General features: G+C 40.0%; 1 protein-coding gene across 1 annotated transcript in view; it reads left to right on the forward strand.

Annotated features, from left to right (window-relative positions):
• FAM171B (family with sequence similarity 171 member B) overlaps window positions 1–11425 on the forward strand; it is a 74486-nt gene extending 63061 nt beyond the window's left edge. Inside the window, exons 8-9 of the mRNA XM_073306110.2 lie at window positions 64–1517; window positions 11021–11425. Coding sequence (XP_073162211.2) covers window positions 64–1396 — 1333 coding nt within the window. The 3' untranslated portion in view covers window positions 1397–1517; window positions 11021–11425. The remainder of the gene's footprint in view (window positions 1–63; window positions 1518–11020) is intronic.
• The last annotated feature ends 1092 nt before the right edge of the window (window positions 11426–12517 follow it).

Below are 12517 nucleotides of genomic sequence, written 5' to 3' on the forward strand. Positions count from 1 at the left end.
CTAGTATTTTGAATCATATGTCCTACAATTCTCTCCCCCCCCCCTTTTTTTTTTCCCCCATAGGGATAAATGTGGCCAATCACATAGGAGGGAAAAAAATACAACTAAACTGGAGGTCTTAAAAAAAGACCAGACAACATCAACAACTCACATAAATCACATCAGTGCTGTGAAGGGGTCAGTAAAGCTAGAGGATAAGTCACAATTATACATGCCCAAGCTTTCCTCCTATAGCCCTCACAGAAAGACTTCTATGGAAACAGAGGACAAAAAAGCCTGGGACAATTTTAAAATCTACACAGAAAATGTTTCATATCAATCATCTAATCAGAGTGGTCACTCGAGGAATTCAGCCCAGTCCTTGGAGCCTAATGTTGGAGTTAGACAATTACAGCCGCCAAGGCACATTAACAGCAGTGTTTCTCAATCTCCCAGGGATATTCAAGACCAAAACCGATATCTTGCAGTGAACGAAGAGATGTATGGGCTTTCCCATATCCCAGAACAACTAATTAATATTTACAGTCAGCCTGTTGCCATCCTTCAAACCTCTGACCTGTTCCACTCTCCGGAGCAATTGCATGCGGCTAAGTCAGCTACTTTGCCAAGAAAAGGGCAGTTAGTCTACAGCCCAATGATGGAGCCCACGAATCGAAACAGCTATACACAGACACTACCGAAAATGCCAATGCACTCTCCACTCCAGCCCCCCACTTCCAGAGATGAGAGAGCCACATTAGATGGTCAACAGGGCTTATCTTCACAAACTTCAAACTGGGGTCGGTATACCAATAATTTGCTGGAGTCTGTCTCTGTTCCTGGGACACTGAACGAAGCAGTTATGACACCATTTTCATCTGAACTTCAAGGTATTTCAGAGCAAACGTTATTGGAGCTTTCTAAAGGAAAACCATCCCCACACCCCAGAGCATGGTTCGTGTCACTAGATGGAAAGCCAGTCGCTCAAGTGAGGCACTCTTTTATAGATCTGAAAAAGGGCAGGAAAACAGAAAGTAATGACACCAGCCTGGACTCTGGCGTGGACATGAATGAGCATCATCCCAGTCGAAAACTGGAGAGAGAGAAAACTTTCATTAAAAGCATGCATCATTCTAAGATCCTTTATTTGGAAGATTTGGATCTGAGCAGCAGCGAAAGTGGAACCACTGTTTGTAGCCCTGATGATCAGTCTGTGAGACACCTATTGGACGGAGGAAGTAGGCAGGTCCTAGAACAGCACACTGAAGAACCACCTCGGAAAAAAAACACAACAAAAGGTCATGAGTCCAATACTCCTCCAGCTAAAAAAAGAGGTAGACCACCTGTAACTAAGAGAGATAGTCAAACCAATATCTGGAAAAAAAGAGAGGAGAGACCACTGATTCCTATAAATTGAAACACAGTGTGTTCAGTGTTCTTGCTTTTTCTAGCAGTTTATGCACTCTTTCCTCTTTGCTTCTGGTAAATTTGCAATGTTGGATTTATAAGGAGCAGTCAAAATGGTTTTCTAGTATCAGGTAAAGTTACATTTCTTAACATGCAGACTAAGGATTATGATTTCAACAGAGCATTGGATATAAAATGTGAATTTGTCACTAAGAAATGCTACAATGGTTTGTTTAAATTTTTCATTCTTGGGGTACACCTCTTGGGGTGCACAGTTAGAAATTTAGGCACTCAGAAAAAGAAAGTATATTATTTTTTGTAGGCATATTTCTGGGTAGCGATTGTTAAAATGTTTCCAAAATGTTGTTCCTAACTGGTGTGAGCAGCAGGCTATTGTGTAGCATTTACACATAACTTTTACTGGAGCCCTGACCGTAGTAATTCCTATTTTGTATAAAGTTTCACCACATTAGTCTCAATGTGTTCTTGGAAATAATCAGGGACTTGGTATCAACTCCAGACACTTGTTAAGTCTGCAAAAATCTTCCTTTTCATGTGTTACTCAATGCATATTGAGTCAAATTTGGCACTCTATCATAGGCTATCGAGCTATTCCTGATTCACACAGGTGTATTTAGGATAAAACTTGATGTCTAATGAAAATACTTTTGTAAATATGAGCAAATGGCACCTTTTGCAGAAAAGGTACTTTTAGAAGGAATGACCTGTACTGTTAAGTTCATTCACTTTTAAAAGTTTTTAAAAACAAATAGTAAATTTGATCACATTGGCTAACGTGCCCCTTTTTTGCTACTTTTGTTAGTAGGCCATGCAGCACAGAGGTGTTAAACAGGCTTAAAAAAAACCTGATTGTTTAGACTTTTGAGCGTATGGAAGCTGAGCTCCAAACTTGGTCCACAGTACAACAGAGACACTTGATTATGAGTTATTACTAAGTTAAACAGCTACCAAAAGTTTTGAATGCACGAGATATAACTTACATATGTACAGAGGAAGGAAATGTCCATCAAAATATATTCTTTGTTTTAAATGGTCATTTTGTCAAAGTGATAGATTTAGCTTTGGCTAACAGAAAAGTAGACTCGCACTTTTTAATGTGCTTCACATGAAACAGAATATTTCCTATGACCTTTAAGATGTTTCTCTGAAGAAATAAGTCACAGCATTTTGGCTTTGGCAATTTGATTATAAAGGATTGCTTTAAAAAGTGTTATAGTAGAAAATTCCTTTTAAAGAAAAAAAAAAAGCTTTTTATTGTCTATATAATAAATATGGTTGAAGTAACACAACCAAAATATATATATATACGCTATGGACCTGGGCTGCAGTCATCTTCACTCAGGAAATAATACCATCAAACTCAGTTAACACCTTTGTCTTTTGGGCATTGGTACCATTCCTTCTTTTACTAGAAGAATTTGCAAACCAAATTGCAAACAATACCATGTTTCTGACTCTTCCTAGTATGCCATTGCTTCCTGAACATATGAAATCCTTATCGATCCCGTGAATATAACAATGAAAAACAAAATGTTCAGAGAGAAATATTAAATATGGTAAGTAGATTGTTTGGCCAACAGAAAAATAAATCTGAAAGATTACACAAGTCATCTGCCTTACAGCTGAGTGTGGGTATTTGCCAAGTTTGCTTGCCTTTGGTAATGTGTTTTGATTTGTGTAACTAATTATTCATATAAAAATGTTTATAACATATATCCTTCATCAAGTTCCACCCTCTGGATGGAATTTTTTTTCTCTGATGGATTCATAATGGTTAAATAATCAACCACACTTCAAAACCGATATACATTTGAAAGACTATTTGAATGTCAAGCTTATAAGTTATTGTCACTGTCAGTGCTTTCATTGTTGCACCAGTTTTGTTCAGTCCTTCAAATACAGAACCAGGGTTTACATTGATACTAATATAATGTCCTTGATAAGCTTTGTTACCCCCAAAATCAGACTTGGAGCACGCCCACAATGGTTTGCCTATTCCAGTAACTCTATTGTCTGTTTTGGTACATAAAAGGAGGTGGCCCACCCTAGAGGAATTGCTAGGGTTTTACCAGGGGTTCCCCTATGACCTTCAGGAAACTCTCCAGAACTAACTAACTTTGTTTACCCTTGGGAGGATGGATACAGCCTTCTGCTTAAAGGATTGACACTTAGGCAGTAGTCATTGAAAACAAAATATTCTCTATTTAACGTACCAATATTCCTTAATACAATAGATCTTAAAAGCATATATTAAGAAACAGAAACACAAATTCTGTGAGCACAAGTGTGTACATTAAAATAACAAATACTGTAGTATCATACATTTGGAGGTGGCTTAAGTGATTTCGTTCTACATACGGTGATCAATCAGATGGATGCTGACAGCAATTTCAATTAAATACTAAACTTTGTACATAATAACAACCATACATACACACACAGGCATCCAACTTTATTATCTCAAGCATACACACAAACCTTATAAACAGTTATTTTATTTCCTTAATATATTTTTATGCATCTTATTAGGATCTACTGCTGCCACTCCAATTTTTATTAATGTTGTTTCTATTTTTCCCTTTAGCTAATGGTGGCATATTTGCTGAGGGGAAAAATAGTGTTCCTAATGCTGTGCCCTGTAAAAGAGCAGCTAAAAATCTCTCTCATGAGTTGAGGGTTTGTCAGATAACCAGTCAATACTGAGAATATGCTTCTATGTCACTTTGTGAACTACAGCAGCTTGACACTGATGAATGTTAGTTTGCAGATTCCCCTATGGAATTTTTGTGAATAAATCCATTCTGTGGAGAAGAAAATAATTGATTCCTCAAGCCTACTGTATGTGGCTCACTAATGGGAGTGATAGGACACAATAAAATAATGGCTTTATTTAATCCCTGCAAGCTCAGAGAGATTGTTTGGCATTCTGCTGTTCCCACAAGAAGTTGTTATGCACCAAAGCTAGGATTCACTCCCCCCAGGGATGTGTACGTTTGTTGGGAGGCTCAGTTTTAAGTTTGGGACTCCATAGCAGCCCAGTGGTGGCTGGCTGGGATGTGCACTGTATTGGTTGGTGCATCTATCTGATGGGCTGTGCTGGCTAGCTCCAGGTTGCCACCCCCAGCAGAGTAGGGGATTGCACTCTTGCATACCTCCCCCCCAACCAAACATTGTGCTGTTTGGGCTCATCAGGCAGAATCTGACCGTATAGATGTGGCAATACAAAGTGCCCCTTCTGAGCACATATGCCAGTAGTGCATTTCGGCTGATAGCCTAACAAACCAGATCTGAGGGTAACAGACCCCAGAAAATTTGGCTTGCTTTTAGGCTTCCAGCAGCAACATGGATCAAAAAATATATACACTTTTTTTATGCAAAATCATACAGCTAGTGTTTGGACTTCATGAGCTTATATTTTGGCTCAGAGGTGAATGAGTGATTTGTTAAAACAGTCCCCTTTATACACATTTCAAGGCAATACATGTTGTGTGCAGTGATGCTGTACCATGTTGATCTCAAGATATTAGAGACACAAGATGGATGGATAAGGCAATACATGTTAAATGACACAGTATCTGTGTAGATGAAGCACGTTAGGGAAAGGTGGGTGCGATAATGTCTTTTATTGGACTAACTTCTGTTGTGAAGGAGACAAGCTTTTGAGTTTACACAGAGCTCTTCAGGTCTGGGAAACAATCGCAACGTGCCACAGCTAAATGAAGGTGGAACAGCTTGTTTAGCATAAGTAGTTAACATATTCTATGGGACCATTAAAGGTGAGTGGCCAGGGAATACCCCTGCAGTCATAGGACAAAAAAAAAAAAAGTCAGGGGATGGGTTAGTGGGTTACAGATCGTTATAATAAGCCATAAATCCAGTGTCTGTATTCAGTCTATGATTTTTAGTGTCTAGCAATGTTATGAATTTAAGCTCCCAGGCTCTTCTTTTGAAGGTGTTCTGCAGCTGCAACAACACTGCAAACATACAGAAAGCACATGTCTATACAACAAAGGTTCTAAGACAGTTGAAACACCATCTCAAGCAATACCTTCATTGAAGTATCTAAATGTTGGTTGATATCTCTGTTGGGATTTTCTCACTTTTGCCTGGCCCTGTTCTTGTCCAGTGTCAGTATTGGGATTTTCTGGACTATTCCCACCAGCCATTGGTTTGGTGATAATTGCAGTAGTACATCTGTCATAGTGGCCTTACTACAGCCATCTTTGTTTCGCAATCTCCCACTTGCTAGCACTAGTGCTGTTTTTGTTGCTCTCTTTTGATTTACTGGCATGAACTGATTAAGTATTACTAGCAGTTGTAACGTGGTGCACTCTGTCCCAGCCCTTGTATGCCCAGAAACCTCAGACTCTCCAGTGAGTGGCACCTTCATGTTATTTATTTATATTCCCACCACTGCCACCAATACAGTCTTGTGCAGCCAAGTATTTACAGTGGTTTCTTGCCCTGTCACCCCAGAGCCAGAGAGAAACAGAAACATCCCTCCCTTGGGATCTCAGAGCATGCTGAGTTCACTAACCCAATCTCTCCCCTTTCTTCCTGTGTCAACTTTTCTAGCCCTTAGCTAATCAGTCTTGGGCTGATGGACCAATTAGCTAGCTATCTGCCACTGAGTCTTCTCCAGGGGAACTAATTGGTGATCAGAGGGCTGGCTTGCTTGTTTGTCTCCAGCACTCTCACAATAGTGAGACATGTCAAGTGGCTTTGCTACATTATCCTTGTTTGCTACATTTTTGTGCTTGTAGACCAGAAGGTCTGTAGTACTTAGCTCAGTGGTTTATTTTTCCTCACCCTTTAAGATGTCAGAAGGGTATAAAAGGCTGACCTGTAACAGGCCCAGGGGAAAAATATTGGCCACAGACTCCAGAGAGGAAGGGTCATATTAAGGCAGTTAAGGGCCCTAAGTGCACCATGATATTAACCCTCCCTGCCCACATGCCATGGCCCCACCTCACACAGAATGGCAGTCCTCAGATGCCCCCTCTGCTTCCCCATGGCCCCAGCCTTCAACTAATGTTTCACCTTTACCTCAGGGCTCTTCTATGTTCAGGCCCAGCAGCCAGCCAGGAGCTCTTTCTCCTCTGGTCACTGCCAGCAGTGAGCTGTCTGTGGTGCTGCAGTCCTTCAGCCTGCTAGGAGCACTGTGTGTACTCCTCAGGCTCCAAACAGCAACTGCCTGACACTACCTCTGCAGCTTCTTTTGTATGGGTCTGCAAACCTCTGATTGGCTTCTCCCTGCAGCCTTTCCCTAATTGGCTGCCTCCTGAACAGTCTCTCTAGGCCATGGAGGACTTAGTTCCACAGCTCTTTTCTGGGACGGGGTGTGGTAGAACAGCAGGAGACCTCTGAGCCTGGTACACCCCATCACAGGGCTGTTGTCATACAAGTGTGCAAGGCCATTAAGTATCTCCTGCTATGCAGGAATATGACTATTAGTAACATGCAGAACATAACATATTGGTTTGCAGCAATGGGGTTCCTAAACTGCAGAGCAGCGATAGATGGCACGCATATCCCTATTTTGGCATAAGACCACCTTGTCACAGAGTATATCAACAGAAAGGGCTATTTCCTCTAGTTATGCAAGTGTTGGTGGAGATGCTTCGCTGACCTCAGTGTGGTCTGGTCAGGGAAGGTGCAAGACACTTGCATTTTTAAGAACAAGGACAGTTCAGAAAGCTGCAAACAGGGACATTCTTTCACCTGGTGATATTGAAATACCCATAGTGATTCTGGGGGACCCAACTGAACTCTACCTCCCCTGGCTCTTGAAGCCATACACTAGCCACCTTGCCAGCACCAAGGAAAGATTTGACTACCAGCTTAGGAAGTGCAGAATGGTAATTGAATGTGCTTTTGGTAGATTGAAGGTGTGCAGGCATTGTTCACTCACAAGATTGGATCTCTGAGAAAAATATCCCAGTCAACAATCCTGGGCTTGTCTCCTTTTGCAGTCTTTGAAAAACTCAAGTATAGCACCTCCCTGTGCCTTCCCCCAACATTTCATGTAGCATCGGGCTGCATCCCTACCACTCTACTCAGACACAGCTTCACATACACTGACCTACGAAAGCCAGGGCTGATGTGTGCATGGGTAAAATGCACAGGAACATTCCTTCCTCTTTAAGCTCTCTTTCATAAATTTAAGGTTTTAATGTATTTGTTTTTAACTTGCACTGAATTTTTTCTGAAGTGTTTTTGTTACTCAATAAAACTTTGTTTGGAAAACAATTCATCTTTATTAGTTCCCAACATATGCTGCACAGTGCCTGGTGACAGCAAAAGCACTCACTTGACTTATTATTACATACTGTGACAACTTGTAGGATCAGTGACAAACACAGTGTAATAATGATAAATATACAGTAAGAGCCACAAAATTAATAGGTGCATTGACAGTGTTTAATATATTAATAGATGTGCACCAAGCACATCGTAGTTCCTAATAGGCTTGCAAACTGCAGGGCGAGGTACTCCACAATGCATTGCTGTGGCTCACTGTTAAAGTGCTCTTTCAGAGCTTCCCTATACAGATAGCTTCCTGTTGAACTATTCTGATAGCCCTTTTGTTTGACTGTTCAAACTCAGCAGATAGGCGGTCAATCCCTGCCCTCCATCCTGGTGGCAACTCTTCTCCCTTTGTTTCATTATGCAGGACACAACAGGCAGCGTTAACGATCTTGTAGGTCCACAAGAGTCCTGCAGTTTCTGTGTTTGTTGCTGGAGAAGCCCCATTATCACCTGGTGCATCTCCATCTCTTACCTGCTGGGACTCCTGGGTCTTTCTCTTGTTCTTTCCTTTTCCATACAGTATTCATCCTCCAGGGCCTCTGTTCACTGGCTTGTAGACTCTCATTGAGTGTCTCATCCCAAGTCCTTTTTTTTCTCTTCCTTATTTGGCCCAGGTGTTCTGTGGGGGGGGGGGGGGGGGACCCCTCAAGGCTGCAATGGCAGCAGCTGCAGATAAAACACACCAGAGATACCATTCTCAGGATAGTCACAACAGAAGGCAAAAGTCGAGATTCAGACCTCCCTTCCTTTCCTCCCTAAAGTTATAAACAAGACATGGTCATTGTCCACATTTCTACAGCTGCTTCTCCCCACAGGCCCAGGGGAGCCAATATCTTCTGTGTACTTGGGCAGGTGCATGTCTGGAGCCTGTAGCTAGCATAATCAACTATGCTGCTGCACACAATTGGAGAGCTGCTAGGTGTGCTTTTTGAAATGGACAATCAAGAAAAGGAGTTCAAAAAATTCGTGGAGTTTTAAAGGGGGGAGGGCTTCTAGTTTCCATGACCCCTGGGCAGTGGAGTTCACAATTGTGATCAGAGCTGCTGGTGTTGGGCATTGTAAAAGAACGCCGTCTCTGAGAAGCAAGATTCTTCAAAAGATGATTATTGCCGTTGCCTCATGTAATGAAAAACTAGGTATCACTTACTCTGAGCATAAACACTAGGAGTTAAGAATGTGTGCGCACAAATGTACCTTTTGTATTTCCCCTGAGGGTCAGATTTTGTCAGATGCATGGGGCAGACTTCAGATAAGTAACTTTATAGGTTTTTTCCCCTGTGGCTGCTTAAGTGTGACTTAAGGAGCTCCAGAATTTTCCCACTTCAGAGTAGCACACCAGTTTCAAATCTCTTCTGCCTTGTATAAGGTAGACTAATGGAGTCCCTAAAAAAAAAAAAAAAAAAGGGGGGGGGTAATTTAGTCATGTGTTTTTTATGCAATATAGCACATTTTTCAGACCAAGCACTTCTTTGTAATGAAGATAAGTGACTATGTTGGAGTAAACTGAGAATATTAAACTTACTGATGTTTTCTTAGGCGCCAAATGGAGGTAGTTTTCTGTTAACTTGGCAAACACCATCATAGATAGGCAAACACCACAGGAGAGGAATTGTTTATTCCTGGTGTGAGGGGACTGTTGTCTAATCAAGAATGTACATAGAGGGTTCTGATTAGAACATAACTATGTTTGGCATCCTGAAAAAAATACTTGTGTACTGCCAGATTTACTAGTCGAACAGTGAGCATGTTCGAGCCATGCAGATCTGGAGAAGCTTCCCACAACCAGACCCTCGCAACAAAATCCATGATGCAAGAAGGAAAATACTTTGTTTGAGTTCCACGGTCTTGCTCACGTGCAGTGATTTGTACCAAAGAGGAGGAAATTGCCTGTGGATATTCCACAATAACTGAATTCACTCTCTCGTTGTCAGTCTTTTTCATTAATTATAATAAAAACAAAGTGGGTTAATGGTAGATTTTAACGTAGCAGTCTACAAGTTAAAATGCAGTTACTTCTGAAATCAGATGACTTTCAATGAGTAGTACTGTATTTGGAACCCTTTACACGGATAGAGTAAACAACCGAGGCATGGAAGAGCTGAAGAAAGTAAACTAGCCTGCTAAAGTGCCTTTCTTTTTCCTCAGAGAGTTATTTTATCGGTCGGATGCTCCACTATATGAAAAGCACATGTAAATTTTTTTCTGTTAGCCAAAAAAGATCATGACTAAAACTATGTAGTTTCTGTAGTTTTTGAAAGCCTAATCTAGTGTTTCATGTTGGAACATTGCCTCCTGCATGTAGATAACAACACTTGTTTGCTGTAAGCCATGTTTTTACATTTTCTATTCGGGAAGTGTTAAGAAAATGTTTGTTGGAAAGAAGTCAGAAATTATCAATGAAATCACATCTCTCCAGGGATTTCAACAGTCAAGGGTTTTTTTTAAACACGCAGGGCCTGATTCTGATCACACCTCCTTAAATCAGGGAGTAAATGTGTTGAAATCCATTGATGTCAAAGTATAAAACTGATTTAAATGATCTCGATATCAGATCTAATACATTTATTATCTCAAATGGAATGTACACATAGCAAAAAATTATACATCCTACTTTAAGTGCTGAGCTACCTGGCTAGCAGGAGGTAGAAGCAGTATGGAGACAGGTATTTTATGACTTACAATGAGGGAGCTAATTTTAATCACACTTTTGAGCCTGACCCTGCATTGCTTACGTACTCCAAGTTCCCCCACTGACTTCCTTGACATTGAATTTAGTGGGCCTTTGGGCATGCAAGAGATACAGGAGTAGGCCCATCATGTTTAAAAAGTGAGGATGCTATTCTCGAAATTGTTCGTATTAAAATGTAAATGTGTGTTACTCTTTTGGCCATAGGCACTCTGCATTCTGCTAAGGATTTGGGATATTATAGCCGTTTTTTAATGATAAACACTTTTATCCAAGCTTTTTTGTTTACTTTTAAAAGTATTATTAAATATTTCCTGCTAAAAATCTGAAGCCATTCACCCCTTTGTAGTAAACCTTTTAAAAAACAAAAAACCAAACAAAAAAAATTTATGTAGTAATTCATGTTCTCAACATTTTAAAGTTTAAAAATTAGTTTTTACCAACTGAAATTTCCGTAATTTTAGTCACAAATTAAGATTTAATAAATCTCTATACATGTTTTCCAAGTATTTGGATATATTATTCCTCAATTGAACTGATAGATTCAGTTAAAGCATAATATGATGTTAGACTTTAATGCATTTTATGATCTCAAGTCTTTTGTAACTATTTTTACAGCATCTTTGCAGCTGTGTTGGGGAAAGGGCCCTTTTTAATGCTCAGTAGAGCATGAAGCTCACAAAGAGTCCAATTCTGTGAGATGATGAATCCCGTGGAGCTGATGGCACAGGAAGTGCTTAGCATCTTGCAGGACTGCGCCTTAAATGTTGAACAAGCACTTCATTGCCTTGGCAATCATTTTCAAACACACAGTCTTGTAAACATTTATTTTCTATTTCAAACATAATTGACATTTTGCATCCCTCTTTTTAGGTGTTTCTATCTTTTTTGTATCCTTTTGTCAGGTGTCTTCATGTCTCAGAGTATTTACTACAGTACTACTCTCTTTATTGCTGAAAATGTAATTAAGATTTGTAAAACATTATAGCTCATGCAATATAATAAAATAGTTTTTAAAAGTTATTGCTGCCTTATTTTTAATTTGTATTTTTAATTTCTTTAAGCAGCACACATTATTCAGGAACACACTAGTTTCATGTGAACTTTGTTTGCTAGATTTATGACAAGAAATTAAATTTTCCCACCAAATCACTCCTATATTAAGAGCTTGTCACTGGTCACCAAAACTGTACTTACTATTAATTTGTTTACTTAGGCTCCAAATCCAGTAATAAGCTCTGTGTAGGCAGTCATCTGTGTCCTCAAGGAGTTCACTAAAGAATTGAGACCTTATGTCCTGATAAAACCCCCTATTGACTTAATTTAGAGCAGGACTGAGTCATTACAATGGGCATGATTCTGAAAGGTGCTGAGTACCCACAATTTCTACTGACGTCACTGGGAATTGCAGGAACATTCTCAGATCCAAGCCCAAATGTTTTGGTTCATTGCAGTCCTGCTTGCATAATGTGCTCCGCTTCAGAGAATCTCAGGATTTTACCTTCAGAACAGAGCAAGTCCTTTGAAGTCTATGTTGTGTTATTACACTTAATTGCCTTCTGTTTTGGTCCCCAGTTACATCTTTGGGGTCAGTACAATTTTTTTAAATGTCCATAGTAACTAGATTGCTGACTGTAACAGTAAGGCCTAATTTCTGTTAATGTCAGTGGAATGTTGAAGCCATGAAAGGATTAAATAAGATCTGAAGTGCTCTCCATAGAATGTTATCTAAATAGTCTGGCTCTATTGACAAACCTGGCAGTATAAGAACAACATTGTAACTGTTTTGTGACATCACAAAGACAATACCTAAAGAGAGGTACTTGATTTATCAATAAATCTAAGATGTGACATCTTCCTTTGTCCTGCTCATCTCTCACATGTTTTTTGTCTGTGATCAGACCCTTCACTGGGCTAGGAACTGTACAGATGTACAAGACAATACCGAGAGTTTATAATATAAATTGTCAAGACACTGGATGTGAAAGGGGAAATACATTTTACAGATGAGGAACTGAGACACGGAGAGATGAAATGAGTTGGCCAAGGCCCATAAGAAATCTGTAGCAGAGCTGGGAATTGAACTGAGATTTTGAGAGTCCAGGGCCTCAACCA

This window comes from Lepidochelys kempii, chromosome 11 (genome assembly GCF_965140285.1).
Source record: "Lepidochelys kempii isolate rLepKem1 chromosome 11, rLepKem1.hap1, whole genome shotgun sequence".
In the NCBI taxonomy this organism is placed as follows: domain Eukaryota; kingdom Metazoa; phylum Chordata; order Testudines; family Cheloniidae; genus Lepidochelys; species Lepidochelys kempii.